At 39.7% G+C, this 22,694-nt stretch overlaps 1 protein-coding gene across 1 annotated transcript; it reads right to left on the bottom strand.

Moving 5' to 3' along the window:
- Positions 1-4,211: 4,211 nt before the first annotated feature.
- On the bottom strand, positions 4,212-22,241 carry LOC311065379 (atlastin-3-like). The gene is made up of 14 exons (XM_084085702.1): positions 22,144-22,241; positions 20,225-20,446; positions 19,698-19,832; positions 17,952-18,056; positions 17,123-17,173; positions 16,711-16,767; positions 15,398-15,490; positions 14,589-14,727; positions 13,952-14,079; positions 13,560-13,616; positions 13,392-13,463; positions 12,368-12,559; positions 11,963-12,202; positions 4,212-6,246 (listed from the first exon to the last, which is right to left on the bottom strand). Exons 2-14 carry the CDS (start codon positions 20,426-20,428, stop codon positions 6,181-6,183), a joined length of 1,539 nt encoding a protein of 512 aa, XP_083941828.1. The 5' UTR covers positions 20,429-20,446; positions 22,144-22,241; the 3' UTR covers positions 4,212-6,180.
- Positions 22,242-22,694: the final 453 nt, after the last annotated feature.

The raw sequence follows: 22,694 nt of genomic DNA, 5'->3' as shown, positions 1-22,694 counted from the left end.
CCCGGCGTGCACGTGGTACCGCGGGCATGAGCATGAAATCTGCAAGGCGCGCCGCCACCAGTGTTGCCATGTCGGCTTATTATGAGCGACTTTGGGCTTCTTTTTCTGTAAAGTCGCTTGTAAAAAATGGTGGTTGCGGTTTTTTTGGGCTTGTTTCTAAAGTGTAGTAAAAAAATATGTATTTTTCAAATTATTCTTTAAAACAGTGGTTCTCAAATATTTCCATGAACATGTTTGTACCAGGGAGCATTTGTGTTGTTAGAATGTTTCAAATATTCCACATTTTATTGCAAGAGTTTTTGAAAATAGCAGATCTACAAGCTCACAACGCATAGACCCCTTAACAGACGACGTCATACTGGCTGCGTGCAGCCAGTATGCGCGCAACGAAACCCATTATATCAGGTCTCGTTAGGACGCGTCTCACTAGCCAACACACACAAGAGGGGGTTGGGGTGTGCTGAAACCAGTGCACCCCGAAACAGGTTGGGAATTGATTGCGTGAAACAATCACCTGTGCGTCCAGGCTCAATGTTAGTAAACAAATAATTGGTCTATCGCATCGCGAGCTTGTAGATCGGCTATTTTAAAATAGCATATTTGCATAATGACTGCATATAGGTTTATTTAAAGTGAGCATGTGGCCTAAATTGCTTCTTTTGGGCTTGTTTTCCTAGACCGGGATGCTTATTTCTCTCACAAAACCTGGCAACACTGATACTGGGTCGCCCGATTAGTCACTTCACACTTTCAGTTTTTTTCTTCTTCTTTTTTTTGTTGTTTCATTCATTTATTGCATCATGTCCCCTTCAAAAGGACATTTATTTGTATAATATACACAGTGATATTGATATATAATATTGGGTTTTATTAATTATTATTAATTTGTATTTTTTCTTTCTTTTTTTTAACATGTCATTGCGATATTTATGTAGCTTATGTAGGTCAATTTGACCCTTTGATGCAAGTGTAACTAGCCTACATACCACAATGAAAATAGGCTTTATTAATATTATTTGTTTTGCTGTATCTTGTTTTATCCTTGACTATTATTAACATAGGCTATGTTATCAACAAATAAAATCATTATCAGAAATTGTGGAAATGTTGTTTTCCTCTTGAAGAATAAAAAATGTTTTATCAATTCTAGCATTTTATCTAAATAAATTCAACAATGATATAATCTGTTATAACGGCCCACTTCGGCGTAGAAAACAAACGCACCCAAATGTGGTCGCGTGCGTGGAGGGAGGGGCGGGCATGATGGGAACATGTGTTTTATTACCATTTAATAATTGATTAATGAATTAATAATTAATAAAACGATCATATACCTGCACGATCCTGTACCAGTGGTGGAAAATGTACTCACAATTTTACTTAAGTAAAAGTATCAATACTGCAATCTAGAATTACTCTTTTACAAGTAAAAGTCCGGAATTAAAACCAAGTACCAAATTATTGGTATCAAAATATACCAAAAGTACCAAAAGTAGAAAGTACTCATTATGTCCCATTTCACAAGTTTTCAAATGTATAAAATGTATCAAAATCTTTTGAAAATAGCAGATCTACAAGCTCACAATGCGTCACATCGCAACAAGCTTGAAGATCTTCTATTTTCAGATGGCCGAAATGCCTTTTGGAATAATAATGAAGAACTACAAAGTAACTAGTAACTAAAGTTGTCAAATAATTGTAGTGGAGTAAAAAGTACAATATAAGTGAAAGTACTGAAAATTGGAAATACTCCAGTAAAGTAAAGAATACGTCAACCTTGTACTTAAGTACAGTACTTGAGTAAATTATGTACTTAGCTACTTTATACCACTGCTATTTACCAACTTCCGGATGGCATTATTCGAGACACATTTTGTTCTCGAGTGAAATGTTTTAATATCGGTGTATTTATTGCCAATTTGCACGATGCAAACATTATCCTTATAATGAATAGCTACTCTTTGGATGAGTATTTTTCAAGTTAGGCTTAAATACTTTCAAATTCAACCAATAAACAAAGTGTAGATCTTGGCAGTCAGAAGTGAAAACGTGATTGTAGCCTGTTTAACCAGTGTTGCCATATTTTGTGAGAGAGACAAGCAACGAGGTCTAGGAAAAAAAGCCCAAAAGAAGCAACTACTAGGCCTAGAGCACTTTTAACCTAATATGCATCGAGCTATTTGAAAATAGCCGATCTACAAGCTCATAACGCGTCGCGATGCAACGCGTTGTGAGCTTGTAGATCTGCTATTTTCAAAAGCTCACGCAATAAAATGTGGAATATTTTGAATATTTTTTTAAACTCTCTCTGGGGGGCACAAAACATTTTCATGAAAATATTTGAGAGCCACTGGTTTAAATATCAATCAAAACAATTGGGAGCAAAGTTACGTTCAATAAGCAACTACACTGAAACAAGCCCCAAAAACCGCAACTACCAATTTTTAAATAAGCAACTATACAGAAAGAAAAGCCTAACGTCGCTTATAATAAGCCGACATGGCAACACTGCCTGTAAACGTCTGATCGTGAGCGGACCGTTAATTGTAAAGATGCGCATGTTAAACCTTTTCAGGGGGGGGGGGGGGGTGTGGGGGGGTGTGCTGTCACCTATGCGTCACCTATCTATGTAGTTATTTTTTGACATACATTCTGCAGACAAGCGCAAAACCATGCAGTTTTCATGATGGGGTTGAAATTCTCTCTGTCGTTCTTCCTCTCTCTACCTCCCCCCACCATCAGTGTTGCCATGTCCGCTTATTATAAGCGACGTTGGGCTTGTTTTTCTGTAAAGTTGCTTGTAAATATTGGTAGTTTTTTTTTTATTGTTTCTAAAGTGTAGGCCTAGTTTCTTATTTTGTATTATTATTATTTAAACCAGTGGTTCTCAAACATTTTTATGTCATGGATGGACCCCCAAATTAGTATGTATTTGTCCCTAAACCCCATCTTAAAATGTGCCAGGGAGCCCCGCATTCGCATACCAGATGTGTGTTGGAATGTTTGAAAAAAATCTCCTTTCATATCAAGATTTTTTTTTTAAATAGCAGATCTATAAGCTCACAGCACGTCGCATTGCGACGCATTGTGAACTTGTAGAGCGGCTATTTTCAAATAGCCAATGCATACAAGTTTAAAGTGCTCATGTGGCCTATTTTAGTCGCTTCTTTTGGGCTCGTTTTCCTACACCTAGTTGCTTATTTCTCTCGCAATATCTGGCAACGCTGACCACTGCCTCTCTCAACCCCTCCCCTCCCCTCCCTTCCTCGGGTTGGTGTTGAACTCGCTTCCAAATATGGAAGTGAATGGTAGCGGGCGGACGTGAACGCGCCTCGCCTTACAACAAGGCGGAACGCGACGCCGATCACCATATAAGGAGACAAGGGGACACGAATCTCTCTAAAGCAGATTTCACTACGAGAGACGCAGAGAGAATGAGCCAGCATCTATAGGCAGAGGGAGGGAGGGAGAGGGAGAGGAGGGAGGGTCAAGAGCGTCACATCAAACAGGGATGGGCAAACGGCATACAAGTACACCTACAGGGTGTCTATTCATCCATACATGAATGGATGAATAGATGGGTGGATGGATGGATGGATGCTGCTGTTATTCTTTTTTTTTATTCACCGTCTATTAGGCCAGTGGTTCTCAACCTGTGGGTCGGGACCTCGAGGGGGGTCCCCACATGATTTTGAGAGGGTCCCAGGAATTCTAAGACCTTTATACCTAAAAAAAAAAAAAGACAATTACTGCATCAAAAGTAATAAACAAACTATACTATAAAAACTGGTCAAACATTGGCCAAATTGTCAATTAACATATAAAGGCTACATTTGTGAAAAATAGCCTATCTACATCTCTCTACGCTCACAAGCTTGTAGATCTGCTATTTTCACAATATTATCTGTGGAACTGAGTCAAACTAAATTGAATGCCCCAATTCCTACATTCATGCTTGTCAAAATATGTTTTTGTTTGGGGGGGGGGGGGGTCCCCAGTTCAAATATGATTATTTTGTGTGTGTCACAGCCTGAAAAGGTTGATAACCACTGTATTAGGCTAGTGGAGGACTTCATGTTCTTCTGCACCACACAGTTTTTTTGACAGGTGGAGCCACCTGTGCGCGCTCTATAAACCATCACCACAGTATTAATCACAGTTTACTAACTAAAGTGAGGGATTGGAAGAGAAGGCATCTGCCAAAAAAAAAAATCTCTCAAGCTTTTGTTTATTCTTTACAAAACAGGATCTATCAAATTAAGCCCGCTGCACTCCTGCAAAAGACAATTTCAATAGGCAGTAAACACATTACTTCATGCATCAATTTGACTTCTGGAATGAGTTGTGGAAAGCACAAAAAGGAGGGAGTGTGCAATATTAAATGCTTTGAAAATCATGTCAAAGTTTCCTTCCATGGAAAGGAGCAGAAATGGAAAGTGCTAAATAAAAGTAAGACCATGGCATGGATGTAGAATTTCTCTAAGATGCTTTTGTCTTTCAGTCATAACTCAGAGTCAAGAGTTAAGGATTTTGGACAGTGACAATTTGATCACGCTCTGCTCTTATGATTTTTGGATATGTGATAACAATGTTTTTGTAGGCTTGAATAGCAGACCTGAGGGTATTTACACACACTTAAGATAAAAAAAGTATCAAGTAAATATTAAAGCTTTGATTAATCACACCCCTTATTGCAGATGGCCACACATAGTTGGCTGGAGTAACATTTTATTCCAGGTCTTTTAGTCCTGATGGCACACAGTAAAATCCCAGAGCATTACAATAAAAGGATTTGACTGTGTAGCCATCTGTGAATGTTACACTAATCATCATTCAATTTTCATGCTAATACTTTTTGAGATTCAATTAGTATTTCCTCAAGTGCATATACGTATGATTTGTCGCCCAAGTCATAGTTAAATATAGTGCTTTTCATTCGACAAGAACCGATCTTCAAACTAACGAGTTGCATCAGTTCTCATTGGCAAGCGACACTGTAGTACTACTACTACTACTACTACTACTACTACTACTACTACTACAGTGTCGCTACAAGCCCCTTAGAGAATTCAGGTTTGGGATACCCTTTAATCTAAATGACAGATGTGTGAGCGCACATACAGTACACTTAAGACCTTTATTCCCCATTGTGGGTTCAATAACATACTACCGCTTAAGTACTACTGCTGCCCAGGTAAGTAAAGTAGTACTACTGATTTATGACATTGAACAGGGAAGAAAACGCCTCGTTCATATAAACTCGAAATTTGAAAGATCAAATAAAATAATTTACAAACATGTCACAATCCAAGCGCTTACAGTTTTTCCTATCTTTGGGCTGACTGGTCACCAGTTTTCTTCTGATTGTAGTTAATTCTTTGGAGTTTAAAGGTAACATGATAATTATCCTAGACGGAGTGTCCATCTATATGTAACAAGTAACAAGCAGCAAAGCATTTGAAATGCACAACAACAACACAGTCCCGCCACACAACATGAAACAGAAATGAGTTCTCCTTAGATATGGGTAACGGTTCTACCTGTTACCGTTTCAGTTAACAGTTAATGCTGGTTCGTAACAAACATCACAAAGACAATGGAATGTATTTAAGGCCCCAGAGTGGTAATGATATATCCACAATGGAAAGATGTATACATGTATATACGCATTAGCGCATTTTAGGAGTAAAACATTTAGAGAAATGCTAAAGCTTCATACGACTGGAATACACCTCAACTACCCATGACTCAAGAGTAGTCGTTAACAAGGAAGATGCTTTCGACCAAAGTTCTAAAAACGTTTCTTAGTAAACATCAAATGGTTTGTCGTTAGAACGAAGTTCCAAAAACCACCAGTACGTTTCCTGGTAAACATCATTGGTTTGTCATTACACAAAAAGGAAAATGTGTACAAGAATGGCAGTGTCAAGTAACAGAAAGCGTTCATAAGTGTTGGGAAGGACCAGGTCCAATTACCTTCTGATAAGCCTGGGCTCTGACAGGCAAAGGATTTTCTGCATATCAAAGGATGCTGGCGAATTGGCATCATTTTCTTTTTAACCGTGTTCCTGTGTAGTGTTTGTTCCAAGGGGTGGAATGATAAGGCTTTAGTGCTGAATGTGTGCTTGTGTTGTGTGCTGGTTGTGCATTGCATTGAGATTACGAGGGTTCAGAGGTCCTCTAACTGGATTTCTTCTGTTCAGCAGCGGCGGCTGGCCCTCTCGACTTGTTCAACACCACAGTGGCCTGAAAAGCAGGAAAAAACTAAATGTTCAGTCTGCTAAAAAAACACTCCATTGTGAAATGCTCCATGCCCTGACATGGCCATCTCTGGGTATTTGCAGTTGTAGTTCATATTCTCGCAGGAGGAGGTGGTTACATGGAGAGGTTCCCTTTCTACCAGGGCTCAGTCCCTGGACCACAAACACATTTCTCTCTACTGATTCCATCAAGTATTCACCATTGTTACAATTGTGGTCAGGAATGTTCTAGGCAGAGAGAAGCAGCAAATGTATGCAGTACACGCATACACACTATCCATTTGTATTGGATAGGAATGACCAAACAAATTCAGATTTATAAAGCCTGAAGTGTTGATCATTTTTAGATTCCTGGAAAATCCTGCTGATTCAAACATCACTCCACCACCACTGATGGCACAATACTGACCGACCCCCAGTCTGACTAGAATGTCTAATCTAATCTAGGCCTCGCTGCACTCTAATGCATTAATTGAACCTCGACAGAATAACAAGACATTTCATTCAGCTGCTTGCCTATAGGGTCCAGTCCTGACTACAGTAACAGAGTATCACAGTTTTTAGTCCTAAAACCAGGAAGGTTATTTATTTATTTTGTAAATGTGTTGATTTGTATAGATTATTTTCTTGGAGCGAAATAAAGTATTAATATAAGGAATATAATTTACTATAATATAATATAATTTACTACAGAGCTTATTTTCTTAATTTAGCCCCAAAAATGTTGTAGGAAGGAACCCATGGCCTACCCCTTAAGTAACTTCCAGGTTGGCCCATTGAGTTATGGGTTGGCCAACAAAAGGACATTTCTTGCCTTCTGCCTATTCAACTCCTTCCATAACATAAATCAGTTGCACCCTCTAGTGGTTCCTTGTAGCAGCAGCAGTAATCAGTACAAAATGCAGGTGCAGGGCTTCAACATCACAGAGATAACTGCACCATCCTCCTTTCCAGACGTAATTTAGCCTATTCCACCCAATCAACACAGGCTTAAACTTACAGTCATGGTTTTGCAGAGTAAGACCCTATATTCTGCCCAATTTACAGTTGCACTTCCATCAATTTGGGAAGACGGTGCCATCAATCTGCTTAGTCATAACTCCTTTCTATCCTAGATCCTCCTTTGGTAGAGTGACCCACCTTATATGCGCTAGGCACTTGACTATTAGCCTGAGTCTCATCTTCCAAAATGCAAAAACATATATTTTTTTTCTAATCATAAACATTGGCGGCAGTAGCTAAGAAGGTAGAGTGGTTGTCAGACAGATTCCTCAAATGTAAACATAACAAAAAGCTGCTGCAAGCCTGCACACTTTAGTCCTGTAGCAGAGGCCCTCAGATTTTGAGATACCCCTACCCGAGGTAGAACAAAACACAACCATGTTTTTTCTTATCTTTAGGGTCTCCCATTAGTGAAATGGATTGTTGTGAAATTTTATTTTTGGGCAAAATTAGTTTTTTGGGCTATTCTTTAAAACTACCCCAATCTCTGAAAAAGGCTAATCCGAATAGGGTAAAGGTGACCAAAAATGCTATAACTTGAGAATGCTCACTCTTATCTTCATCAAATTTGCTGAGGTATGAACCAGGTGTCTACCCTACATCACCAAAGAGTCAGAATGTAATTTACCTAAAGAAATACTGAAATATAGTCCTTTAAACACACTTTTAGTTTAGGCGGAAATGGTACCTTTGTAGTGTGGACTCCTCTACTTTCCCTCATTTAGAAAAACAACATACATTTATGTCAAACAAGCTGTTACTGCATAGCCTAAGATGCTATTAAACAGTAACCAGTGGTTGTGTGGAGAGATCTAGTACAGTTTTATTGCAAATGAGATGTCTTTAGACATACATACCCCTAATCACAGTATTCCATTTGTGTAATGCTTCTCTGTATTGAGGCCTGCAATTCTTAAAATGAATTAATCTATGCACCTTTGGTTTGGATGTGTATATAAAAAGTTCTTACTACTGAAATCATAAATTCATATATCCATTAATTAATGACATGGCTTCATGTTGCCCCTGCCACACACAGCAATCATGTGTGAGTGTGATTGAATATGGTGCTGTACTTTGCATATATGAAAAAAAGGACACCCTAAAAAAGCGCCTGGGAATCCATTGGACTTGTCCAAATTGCAGAGATACAATTAGATAATTGTGAAATCCAATATTTTGTTTGTGATTAAAACACTGAAATGGTCACCCGTTTAACTAATTATATAGTAAATGTCCAACTACTTATATTTATTTTTTACTGGAACAAGGCTTCAAGATATCCTCAAAACACAACAAAACTAATAGTCACAATTTGCAGTAATTCAGAAGGTGGTGGCAGAGAATATTGTCAGTTGAGAATATTTTCAATATTGAAAGGTTTTGGATAGCTCTGTGGATCAAATTTAGCCCAAACTAAATTCATCTTTGACTATACACCCCACCCCAAAAAAATGTCTTGCATTATGAACCAATCTCTCTGCACCCCTCCCCTTACCCACCCAACTCCTCCCCTACATACACGAGAATATTTATTTTTTTCGTGGACAAGCGCAGTGTCATCTTGTAGACACAAGATTTTGAAAAACATTAAATAGATGTTTTAACACATTAGGAAGGCAATAAGTGTGAGTGTGCAAAGAGGTTAGTGTAGAGGAGGTTAGTGTAGAGCTGTCAGAACCGAGTATCTACTGGGTGCCTAGACAGGGGGGAGTATGGGGTGTGGGTCTGGTCTAGAGTTTACACTGGGTGCAAAGCGGGATATACCTGGATGTGTGGGCAGGGCATATCCCCGCCCAACATAAATGGGCCTGGGGTTCCCCTCAGGTGGGTAGAGGGGAGTATAGGGGGTCACTGGATTGCTCCCTGGGCACTTGGAGCACAGAAGAGCAAAGTTAGGAGCCAAGGAGACCCTGAGCTTCTCCTCCCCCCCATGTCCGACATGCAAAACCTCCAACAGAAATGATACGCCATTTCAACGAAGACAGTTCTGCAAACGATACATGAAAGATAAACTTGTATCTTTGCCAGATCTCACTCCAAGTGGCTTAGGGTGCCTGCGCTCTCCTCGTTCTCAGCTCCTCCAAAAGCAAATTAGCATTTGGGATGCAAACGATTTCTAAGTCACGGCACGCTGGAGGACGGAGTGAGGAGGAGGCAGAAATTAAGGTATTGGAATTTAGCTAATGCGTGAGGCTGAGAGGAGTGTCCCTATGTCGCCTGGCTCACTGGATAGTCCCACTGGTCCCAAGTGGACCTCCACGCTTGCTCCCAAGATAGGCATTCCCGAGATAGGCTCTCTTTAGTTAGCATAGGTAGTGAGGACAGTCCCCAGTGGTGGTGGTTGTAAGACCTCCACATGTTGCAAGACTGTGTCATATACATATGTATGTATGCCAAATGGACCTCCTGGCGGGTCTGGCTGGCTCCTATGCCCGAGATAGGCGCTCGTGAGTGGGCATAGGCATTCGTAAGGAGGGTCGCCCCCCCATAGTGCTGGTTGTAAGACCTCCACGTGGTGGTGCATGACTGTGTGTCAGGCAGACAAGGGTGTATGTCGGACTGGCTCACAGGAGAGTCGTGGTGGCTGACCGTTAATATTCCCAGGGGCCCCCAGTGACTTATCATTATGGCTCAGAGCGTCCTCTCCCCTCTCCAGAACAGCTCCACAACAAAAACTTGGTGTTTGCCTAAAGCAATGCTTGTTTGTGAGATAGCAGCAGAGACACAGCCCCTTATGGGCGTGGAGGTCGGTTAGATTGGGATTCTATGGGGAGACTGGAGCCCAGGGCGTCATGGGCTGTCCCCTATACGTACCTTCTTGCTGTTAAAAATATCAAGGTTCAAGCTTATTGCCAGCAGTACCAATCATAAAATAAAGTCATGTGAAATTAATTTTGCACTAAAACCTCACACAACTACTAGTCTCAGGAATAAGGAGATGTTTGTGACAAGCACATCTGCACCTTATCCACGCCACACTCCTCCACCACCCCTGCCTAGACACCCAGACACTAGATACATGTTGTGATAGCTCTGTACTGACTTGCACATCCTCTCTAGGCCCATAAGGGGCCATTTCTCTCCACTGTATCCCCACTTAGGAGTCCATCTTCCCCATAGACCAGAGAAGTGGCCATTCTTTTTAGTGTAGCGTTGTGAGCTTGTACATCGGCTATTTTCACAATGTTTGCCTCTTTCTTACCTAATATTTGAGATAATATTGAGTCTTAAGAGTAATTCAATTGTAACTTTAGAAATGTGCAGATACCCTGTATACACATACTGTATGTTGGTTTGTTTACTGTTGAGTATTGAAAACAATGTTGCACATCAAGCTAACCATCTGGGTGGGGACCCCCCAAAATCATTTGGGGGACCCCCAGTTTGGGAACCAGACACCTTTACAAACAAATTGGTGAAGACATTTCTCAGTGAATTTCTTCCAAGATTTGTGTAATATTCCCAGTCTATCACATTGGCAGCCATGTTTTACAAATGTCACAGTACCTACCACCCAGTAATAATTAATTCATTCCTTATTGGTATCAAAAGAAATCTTGAAAGCTTCAACAGAATGTGAATTACATGTATAGGTGATGAATTCACCAATCCTGGGCATTATGGCATGTAGAAAAGGGAGAAATGTCAAATTACATTGTTAAATATGCTTATAACCAATTGCTTTAATATATAATTGTACTTATAATCACTTGACTATAATTTATATATGCTAATTGGATTCCTAGATCACCAAAAATTGGATTAGGCACCAAAATGACTTGTGTAGGGCAAATAATGAAGGAGTAATGGTCTTTTAAGGAACTGGTGACGGCCATCTTGGACATTTGACATTTCTAATGATCAGATTTTGGTAAACTTTTGATATGTTATTAAGTACACCTGATACTACAATAAACCATTGAGAAACCTTTGGTTCTAATTATTTTTGGGTCAAATCATATTTGCACCCGCCTATAATGTTTTATTTCCAGAGATGGGTTATGTCTAAAGAAGTCTAATTTGCAATAAAACTGTACTAGATCTCTCCACACAACCACTGGTTATTGTTTAATAGCATCTTAGGCTATGCAGTAACAGCTTATTTGACATAAATGTATGTTGTTTTTCTAAATGAGGGAAAGTAGAGGAGTCCTCACTAGAAAAGTACAATTTCCGCCTAAACTAAAGGTATGTTTAAAGGACTATATTTCAGTATTTCTTTAGGTAAATTACATTCTGACTCTTTGGTGATGTAGGGTAGACACCTGGTTCATACCTCAGCAAATTTGATGAAGATAAGAGTGAGCATTCTCAGGTTATAGCATATTTGGTCACCTTTGCCCTATTCGGATTTGCCTTTTTCAAAGATTGGGGTAGTTCTAAAGAATAGCCAAAAAAACTAATTTTGCCCCAAAATAAAATTTCACAACAATCCATTTCATTAATGGGAGACCCTAAAGATAAGAAAAAACATGGTTGTGTTTTGTTCTACCTCGGGTAGGGGTATCTCAAAAACTAAGGCCTTTTTTGAGGGCTTGCTACAGGACTACTTGTTCTGCCCTACTGCTACACAATTCTAGGCTCTGCTTCTCCTAGACAGCTTAAGTGATCAGATTCTGAATTCTTTCATTCCACCTGAAAACCCAAACCTACTCAGCCAACTGACCACCAGGCCCATCAGCCCTGTCGTTTCTCACCTGCTCTAGGACGACACCGGCCGCCTGGTCGATGGCTCCGCCCACTACCCGGTAGCGACCGGAGTAGCGGATGAACGCCCAGGTGAGCATTGCCATCATGGCCACTCCCATCACGCAGTCACATGCCAGCGCGAAGCTCGCCAGGCCAATGAAGAGCAAGATGCCTGACAGCACGTACAGGAAGCACACAAGGACAAACAGCACAGCAGGAGTCCGGAATGCACTGAAGACGTTCTTTGACTTTAAGTGGAGAAACAAGAAACAGTTATTTTAATTAAACACATTAACATTGATTAAATTAAATGCAAATTGTGTGCATAGGATTCTGTATCTTTTTAGAAATGTAAGTAGTTCGACAAAGAATTCAAGTTAACTTCCTAAAAATATGAACCCGTGATTTCTTACCTGATTGTGTTTCATGAAAGACAGCCACATCTCTCCCAGCTCCGTCTCCAGCTGAGTTTGGTAACGATCACAAAACTCCTGCCCCCCCATCTTCTTAGTGGAGGAAAACAAATGGACAGCATCCCGGAAATTAAAGTTGTGTTTCTCCTCCAGAGAGTCGGGGGCCACATACGGTAGATCTCCTCCACAAATCTGAAACAGAGACAGAAGATAAGAGACAGGTTGGCACATTTCAATTCACGAAAACATTGTTAAACGAGCACAAAGCTGCAGGCATTAAATAAAGACGTTTGTTTCTACAGTGTATCTATATATGCAGGGAATCTCTGTATGCATGTACAGTATGTACATCAACTGTACATAGTTTGTACTGCCGGGGAGCCAAGGAAGTGCTTGAGTGTGAAGTCCATCGGATGAGCAGTTATCCAGAACAGTCCTGCTCCGAACGAACACGCATATCCCACAAACCGCTCATCTGATCGACACACTTTGTAGGTGTACTGCTGAGGACCTGAAGAAGTGCTGTGTTTTTATTGTTTGTTTGGTTTTATGTATTGTATTCCACAGAACACGATCTTCTACCATTATTGACAGGGAACATGCACATGCTGTATAATATGATCCAATATAGGTACTAAAAATTAGTTTAAATAGCCTTTTTACACTGGCATTTTTTTTTACATTAAAAGCAAGTAAAGTGCACCATATAGTTATTAATTACATCTTTCAACAACAAGGTGTTCTAATTTTGATTTGATTATAGGCAAAAAGGAGGAAAAGCTGACACTCGCATCCCAATGTGTAAATAAGCTTGTAGGTGGGCTATTTTCACTACTTTTCATTACATAAGTATAAAATAGGGCATTCATTTATGCAAAAATGTATTAATGAATATGGAGATACAAGGTTTCTGCCAGACAGCAATGAAAGGTAAATCTAGCTGTTGGGCTTATGGGCGATACCATTAATCCACTGACTTCGAGATTTAAATAAACACATACCTCAAATGCACTCATGCACCCACCTTTTCCATGTTCTTGTAATACTGGTCTTTGGCTGCTGCCACTGCTGCTAGGTTATTGGCTTCGGCTGTTGCCTTGTGTGAGAGAGATCATGTCCAAATGGGTAAATAAATAATATGTCAAAACATATCATCAGACTTGATGAATGATTGTGGCTTGTTCAAACTCACCAGCAGCATGGATTTTGGGTGTGGCAAATCTTCTCCTTGGTAAATCTTGATGTAGGCCTGTTTCCACAAGAACAGCAGTAGTCAGAGACGACTCAAGCTTAATTTATACTCTGTAGTATGACAGTGGTGTTTGCGGACATGAACTGATCCGCAAGCTAACAACGCTGTCATGCGATGGACCATAAATTAACCACTTACAGGAAGCCCCATTATATACTTCATTGTACGATGGTGCCGCCACTGCCGTGCGGCAGAAATAGCTGAGCTACAAGCTTGTAAGATCTACTATTTGTGCTACTTTTGAAAATATTTGTCTATAATGAAATGCCCTAAACAGTGACTGGTTTAAAGTGGTTAATTTCAGTAGCAGTCTTGTATGAAGAGGACATTACCTTAAAGTACTCCAACAGGCCTCTGCAGGTTACCGTGTTCCCGTTAATTTCTTTCTCTGCCAGTCTGTCTGGGTGCAGCAAGATGGGGATTAGGTTTTGGAGCTCCTCTTTAAACTCTGGGGCCACCTCTGAAAAACACACACACACACACACACACACACACACACACACACACACACACACACACACACACACACACACACACACACACACACACACACACACACACACACACACACACACACACACACACACACACACACACACACAGTTAAGTAGCCTTCTAAGTAGGTAGCATTTTTATGAGGTGGAGACTCAATTGACCTGCATTTGAGTCTCCTACAGGAGACTCCGCCGGTCATCAAAATATTGGCTTAGGAATGCAACAGCTCCAAAATGTCATAAAAGTTCAGTTCATCCATCGTGGAACAGGATTCATCATGGTGAGTGCATGATTAGATTACCATGTGAGTCACATTTTAAGTTAAGTCTGACTAACTTTACAAGTTGTCTTTACATGCGAAAACACCTAAAGGAACATTCCTGTAGATGACTAGGTAACCAGGTAATAGGATGCTTCCTTGCAAATGAGAAAGTCCATGATGGTAATATAGCACGATCAAACTGGAAACCTCACCTCTAAGCTGACCCTTGAAGCCAGGGCTGGTGGCAACCTTCAGTCCAGGATGGGGCAACAAGAAGCAGGAGATGGAAGTGAAACAGGAGTGAATGTGCTCCCTGACAGTCTGCAGCTCCTCGTGTTGACTCTCCTTAACCTTTAAAAACAATAACGTACAATCTCCATCAGAATGCCCACACTCCATTTAGACACCAAATGTATTTGACACATTCTGTTCTTAAAGTTACGATCTGTGACTTATTTGAATTAATTAAATAAGTGATGGGTCGCACTCAAGAGTGACAAGAGTGCCTGAGAAAGGCTGGATAGCGGAAACGTTTGTCCTTTATTGTAGAAGACACGGAGAACAAATAAAATAAGTGAACACACTCTTGTCACTCTGAGTGCGACCCATCACTTATTTAAATGTTATTTCATATCCAAGAGGATATCGCACCAGAGTCAGAGCGTGATGCTAGAAAAAGTTGATCTATTATTTTAATGAATTAAATGTTATTTTAACCAAGAATGTATATGGTAGAGTATATAACTTCCACATCTGCAGTAGTTCGATGTAGTCTCCCTACTCTTCCATTGACAAATTTAGTCCCTGGTGTTGGATAGGACACTTAATGGTTGACAATATCCATTGTCAAGTTATTTGAAGCAGACAAGCGTTTTGACATTAGATGTGCTGCCATCTTTACTCTAGTTTGGAAATTGTTTTAATTAACTCTCTCCGTCAGCAGGAGATAATGGACATAAAACGTACGGATTGAAGCATTAAGACATGACCAATACACCACAGTTCTAACTTGAATGATTACCTGTAACCGCTTATCCAAGAAGTCATTGCCTCCTTCCTTTCCGTAGGTGTATTCATATGGAAAGCTCCAGTCTCGGATTAGGAACATCAGAGACTGTGTAGGATAACAGGAGAGGCAGGACATTAAGTGTCACAGAAAATGTTTCCTGCACAACAAGACAGAGGCATGATACATTTGAACACTATAAAGAAACATAAATCTTTATTGGTATGTACTGTATTAGTGCTATACTGTATATATATGTATATACAAACATACATATATTGAGAAATGATTGAGTAAACTTAACTTTGTACAATTATGTTTTTGGTGTCTTATATTCTCGGGAATAGGTCTCGGTACCAAAAAAAAAAAATGTGTTCATTCATTCGTATTGATGGTGATATATGAGAGATTTTGAATATAGTATATATGGCAGAAGTGTTCTTCTCCTGGTTTTGTGACTGTTCAAGCAGTTCTATTATTTACCTTTATCCACTTACTAATTACACAGGAATTACACAGCACCAATAGTCATCCCCACAATGTCATCACAATTTCGATACGAATTTGGTCAAACACATTGTGTAATGTCACCCAGCCCCAATCTGTATGATGCAATGCTGTACGCTACACACATAGTATTTAATTATTGTTTGCATACAGTATATTGCACATATCCTGTACATGTGTTGAATACGGACATGTTTTTCCACTGATGATTATTGCTCTACTTGTTCCATGTATATTCTACACACATATTCATGGTTACAAGGTTTATATACTGGGCAGTGCAATGCAAACCACTGCAAACTTTGACACCTACTGGCTTGTTCTGTGATTTAAAACCGAATTATGCATTAATATATTGTTCTTTGAGCTTTTGCTGAGATGTGTTCTGTATTGTGATGTTATTTCTCCGTCTGTGGTCCATCTCTACGCCTACATCAGAACCCTGATGCTGGCTGCTGCTACAACCCCCATTTCCCCATTTTTGTCACAGTCACATCTTAGCTGAAAGTGGACACATCAGCTGAATATTGGAATTGGATTATTTTTGCATTGTTGACTGCAATTCATCAGCCGATGATACTAATTTCACAGATGGCAGTGGCCAATAATTATATGAAAGTAAAAAAGATCCACATCAATCTGATCATTGTTGTTCATAGAAAAAGTAGGCAGCGTTTCTTTTTTTTTACCAGGGCACAAACAGGTTAATAAATATCAAAATGGCAGTAGAACCTCGTATCGGTCAATTGTGGTGTTTGGAAAAAAAAAAAAAAAATCAGCTATCATATTTGCCCAGAACCGCCATAAGGGTGCATTCCTACCTGAAATGGTTTCAGGAAGATTTCATCCATGGCAAGACGCCCATACTCGGTAAACAGCTGTAAGAATATACACAAATGATCCAGTCATTAAGCAGCTAATAAAACAATAGTAAAACTAAACAGCAGGTGCTATATTAAACGGAAAATGTAGTAGAAAATATTACTAGAAGTCACACTCTCAAATGGTACTGCTTATTTGAGACAATAATGGCAAGAACCTGATGAAGAACTCAGTGGCATTAACCTTGTCATATATTGCTTCAAATAAACAATGCTATGTGAGAAAGTGTGTGGGTTTCCAGCTTCATACATTTCAAAAGCTTTTTATTTGCCTAAATCTGAAAATGATCTCCAATATAAATATTCCTTGCTCCAAGGCTCTTTTCTAAAGTCATACTGAACCTGGACAAACCTGTAGCTGCTGCAGATCATCCTCCTGAATGTTCTGTGAGAGATTATAGATCTAAAAGAAATACAAAGGAATATGTTATGCATGTATTAAATACAATCACCCAAAAGGGTTACGTTTCATAGTGCAATAAGGAGACGTGTGTAAATTCCTACGCGGCACTGATTACTCAGACAGGGAATTAATTCATTCATTCAACACTCATTCATCTGTTAATAACTTTTTTTTTATATTGTATTAATCTATGCAAATAATTTAGACCATACAATTATGGTAAAATAAGATAATACAATATAACATTACGTATATGCTTGTCACAATTCATCTGCACCCACCAACCCAAAAAGATTTTTTAAAATAACTTTATATGGGATTCACATTTTACAAGTTATAAATAGCATACAGTGAGATACAGAAAAAACATGTTCGAGACAGCTGGCCCCTTGTGTCTTGAAAATTATTGTTTTTGACTACCGGGGAAACTATTAAGTCGTGTCAAAATGCGCATTTGTCATCATTTTGCACTTCATTACCTTATTACGATGTCATTTCACAGGTATGGTCTAAATTAATCACACTGATTAATCGGTTAATCAAAAATAATTATCGAAGAGATTGGTCAATCATTAAAATAACCCTTAGCTGCAGCCTTCAAAGCAGTGTTAAGAACCACTAAAGCTGGATTTATACTTAGTTGCGCGCCAGTATCGCTCACCAAAAACAGCCAATCAAAAAGCTCACACCGCTTGTAGATCTGCTATTTTCGGTGCGCGACACCGACGCAGAACCAAGTGTATCAAGCCCTTAATTGCAGCAGAGGAAGAGCACCCACCAGCATGGAGCTGGTCATGGTGCTGAGGGCGAAGATGGTGGCACAGTCCTTCACAGTGGACTGGTTGTCGAACGCTCCCTGAGTGTCCATCAGCACGACTGCCACCTGGAAGGAACACGTTAGAAGACATCATGAGGCTGCCATCAACTTTCACAATGCTTTACTTACGGTTTCAGTTTACATTTGACCATTTAACCATATGAACCCTATCGCCCCCATTCTCGTCATAATAGGCAAACATTATAGCTGAAAATAGCTACAAGGGTATTTTCAGGATTGACTTATAATGAAGTATATAGGGTTTAAGTGGTTAACCATTTTTACACAATTCTATTCCAATTTTGAAAGGACATAAGTTAAAAAAATATATATATAACAATACGATATAATAATAAAAATGGTACGTTCTTCTATTTATTCAGACTATGGCATGTGAAAACCAAAGGGAACATGAATACTGCAACATGCTTCTAGGCTGCCTGTAGTATTGCTCATTAGTAACTTATCTAACAATGATATTCTGTTGAGTTTGGTGTGACTTTCGCTACAGTGAGACAGACAGACAGACAGACAGTTGGTAGGAAGTGAGTAAGCAAACGTTTCCTCACTGTGGTTAACATAAGCCTCAAGGCATTTTATTCAGAGATCCCACAACAATGGCATGAGGATCCATCAGTAATGCATACATACATAGACCCAAACAAAACCACCTCCATGCCATGATGCCAGCATTCCACAATCAAAGGCGCTACATGTAAAACAACAGCATCAGCATCCAGAGTGCAACTATGGCATTCATGACAACAGCTGTTGTCGCTACATTCTATACATTAACTATAACCTCTGCATTTATCTAAAAATAATACCAACACTAAATGGAAAAGAGGGTAATGTTGATGATGCATAATATTACAACGGTGGATTTGTGCGAGCAATGTGTGATCATCACTACCTTGGGAGGAGAAACTGAAGAGAAGCCGACATTAAGGTGAGCAGACCTTACACTGCACACCCTGCCAGCTGTACCTTTTACAGACATCATTTCAGCTCTTTGACTATTTCCGTCGCGTCCATACCTCATACAGAGGTAGAATAATGGCACAACAATGCCACCTTTTACAGGCTGTGGAAAGTTGGCTTGGGGGTTTCACTTTTTTGTTTTCCTTTGGAAAATAATTACACTCGATAAAAGGTGTCTATAATGCATTATAATCACATTTATAATGCACTTACTAAGGCTTCATAACACTCGTTATAAATGTTTATAATTATGCATAACAACTTATAACAATGAGTAAAATGTGTCATAAAGCCATATAAGTGCATTATAAATGCAATTATAATCCATTATAGACCCGACCTTTAAGCAAAGTGTTACCGTGAATTTGAACCACTTGGCATCCCAATTTTGAGCATGTCATTATGTTAATATCTTTCAAAAAACGTTCAAAATGTTTTTTAAATACCAAAAACTAAACAGGTATCTGCGCCATCGTCGTTAAGAAAAAGTATAAAATAGGGCTTAAGTTATGCACTTATGCACTCAATGTGGTTCTAAAATGTTGTTCAAGAAAGTGTGTGAATATCATATGCCTGTTTGCTATGGTGCTTATTGTAATAATGTATCCAAAATTCAATACAGCACATTGTGTGTGTGTGTGTGTGTGTGTGTGTGTGTGTGTGTGTGCGTGTGTGTGTGTGTGTGTGTGTGTGTGTGTGTGTGTGTGTGTGTGTGCGCGCATGTACCTCTGTTCCGTCACCCTTTGCGACAAGGAAAACCTTGCTCCACAGCTGGATGCCTGTGGTCTCCGGTTCTGAACCCCCTCTCCACTTAAACCCGGTCAGGATCTCATCATCTTGACCCACCCAGTTGTCATCATCCTGACCAAACACAAACTCCAGTTAGAAGACTGTTACAGCCCAATGTCAACCTGTTTGTTGTCACCTGGAATCCCTATTTGCATGTCATTATAGCCACAAATCGTGGCTATAATTGGTTATGTAAACAAGTGAACAAGCACTCATAACCTAACCACTCCAAAGTTCCAGGTGCAGGGCAGAAGTCAAAATCTAACAAAAATAGAGTCTGCACACTATATCATGCCTACCAACATGGCTTTAGCTTTAGAGCAACTCCCGAATGTAATTAATGAATGCATAGTTTAATTTGCAGTTAAATGTCATAACATGGAAATGGAGCCCAATATATGGTGTGAAAAGTGTTAGTGCGAGAGGGAGAGAGGGGTGTGGACGATCATCACATTACAACTCACCTTCCTGTACATGTAGCGTAGCATGAAATCAAGCAAGAAGCTCTTTCCCTTGCGGAAGGCTCCAGCTACTGACAGGACCACCACAGGCTTGTCTCGCACCTCAGGGTTCAAAAGAACCCGACCCAAAGCCTCTGTATCCAGAGTGAAGGAGTGATCCTCCTTGCTCACCGCAACAATTTGGATTGGACCTGGGTCACCCTCCATGACTAAAATGACTGTTCCCTGCAGAGATGATGAATTAAGCATGTGAAAGGTTAACGTAAAAGGCTAGACCACCACAACTCACATTCAAATGTTAATTATGCTTGGCACGGATGAGGCTGATAGCTAAGCTGGTAGACCTTTGACTATGAATATCACCTCAACACACATGAAGCTGACTGACTGCTACTAGTAGACATTTGACTACGAGTGCTCATGAACAGAAATCAGAGACAATGTTTAGCTCTGTGCGAGGCTGTCTTTAGGTTGCTGCTCCGATGGGCCCTCAGCCTCTGGGTACAGCATGCTCTCAACCACACAGATTCCTTTTAGCTTTTTGAAAGGACATCATTGTTGCTGTCTGGGAAGCTAACCCTGCCCAGGGTGAGTGAGATAGGGAGTGGTGTATGTGTGTGTGTGTGTGTGTGTGTGTGTGTGTGTGTGTGTGTGTGTGTGTGTGTGTGTGTGTGTGTGTGTGTGTGTGTGTGTGTGTGTGTCCTAAAAAACACAAAAGCAATGACGTCATCAGTTGGTCTCCTGCAGTATTAGGTGTGTCAGAACACCAGGTCAAACGTGACATGCCGTGCATGCCATTTATGACACCCTGTACTTATGTCAGTCAGACAGAGTAGAAATTGTCATTGTATGAAACAGCAGCAGACTCGTGTACATTTGCTGGCCACTTTGCTATGAGCAAGCCAGAACAACTTTTAAAGATACACACATCTGCTGCTACTGTACATATCTTTCTTTCATATGATGTTTTTTGCATAGTCTTGATGAATTCAATACACAGGACCTTAATGGAAACAAGCCCTGAGGGCTTATCTGGGTCATCCTTTTGTATAAATGTACCACCGCCTTGTTTTTGCAAACTGTTAATAAAGTATTCAATCAATCAATCCATGCTTGCTATGAAGTGTAGCTTTCATAATCAACAGGTCAATAATAAATACCTAACTAATGTTACCAAATGGGCCTATGGTTGGGTCATGATGGGACGCAAGCAACATAAGTACACTTATTTTTCTTCCTTTTGGGAGGAATTTAATCAATAAAACGGCTATTTAGTTGCTTGACTATTAGCGTTATGTAAAACCAAACCAAGAGAATAAGTGACAATGATGCAGTGGTGCGATTGTTCACTTTAATTTATAACGATTAAAGTTATGAATCGTGTTCTTTTCTACATTCATGGGTACTTCACGTGTATTGAACCAAAATCAGTGTTGCCAGATTTTGCGAGAGAAACATGAAAACAAGCCCAAATCTACCAGACAAGCCCGAGCTACAAAGCTCACAACACGTCGCATCGCGACGCGTAGTGAGCTTGTAGATCTGCAATTTTCAAAAAGAACATTTTTAAATTGTGGAACACAAATCTATCACACGCTCTGGCATAAAATATTTCAGATGGGGGGCGTCCGCACAGACAAATAAACATACATTTGGGTGGTTCTTGACTTGAACATGTTTGAGAAACACTGGTTTAAACAACATTAATAAGAAGCAATCCCAAATAAGCAACTACACAGAAAAACAAACCCAACGTTAGTTATAATAAGCGGACATGGCAACCCTGACCAAAAGCTAACACGTTAGCCAAAAACAGTGTAACAATCAAACAGGATTTACAATCTTCATCTGGTGGGTCGTTGTGGTTTAAAAAACCCTATTGTTATTAGTTATCTATTTTAAACGCGTATCGGCAGTATTACCTGTGGTGTAAGTATCCTAAAACAGATAATTAAAACAGGAATGCACACAAGTCCGACAGAATCCTGCTGCTGCTGGCATGAAAACAACACGAAAAGTTTTTTTCCACATTTTTTTAAACGCTTCCGCTTTCATACACATCGAGGTGGCGTGTGGGAATTGTAGTTTTAGAGTCGGTCGCCCCTGATTATTTTTACCGGTGTCCGAACTACATTTTCCAAAGTAAGATATTGGAGCTGTAGTAGGGTTGGGTTACGAATACGGAACTTTCAAGAGAAGCCACCAGCAAAGAAATTCTTTGACAACCAGCGGTGGAAAGTAACTAAGTACATTTACTCAAGTACTGTACTTGAGTACAATTTTGAGGTATTTCTTTTACATTACTCGAGTACTTTTACTTCTACTCCACTACATCTCAGAGGCAAATATTATACTTTTACTCCAGTACAATTATTTTAAAACGTTAGTAACTACTTACTTTGTAGGTTTTGATTATTATTACAAAAAAACATACATTATTAACCACTTCAGACCATTTTGGCAATTTGAAAAT

This window comes from Gymnoscopelus microlampas (assembly GCF_963454915.1).
Source record: "Gymnoscopelus microlampas genome assembly, chromosome: 18".
NCBI classification, from domain to species: Eukaryota; Metazoa; Chordata; class Actinopteri; order Myctophiformes; family Myctophidae; genus Gymnoscopelus; species Gymnoscopelus microlampas.
This window is presented reverse-complemented; position numbering and strand designations above follow the sequence as displayed.

Excerpts from the sequence above, each read along its gene's own strand:
- LOC311065379 (XM_084085702.1), bottom strand. The coding sequence starts at position 20,428 with ATGGAGGGTGACCCAGGTCCAATCCAAATTGTTGCGGTGAGCAAGGAG. Across the intron at positions 14,080-14,588 it reads CTTCAAGGGTCAGCTTAGAG|AGGTGGCCCCAGAGTTTAAA; the intron begins GTGAGGTTTCCA and ends TGTGTTTTTCAG. Across the intron at positions 13,617-13,951 it reads GCCTGTTGGAGTACTTTAAG|GCCTACATCAAGATTTACCA; the intron begins GTAATGTCCTCT and ends TTGTGGAAACAG.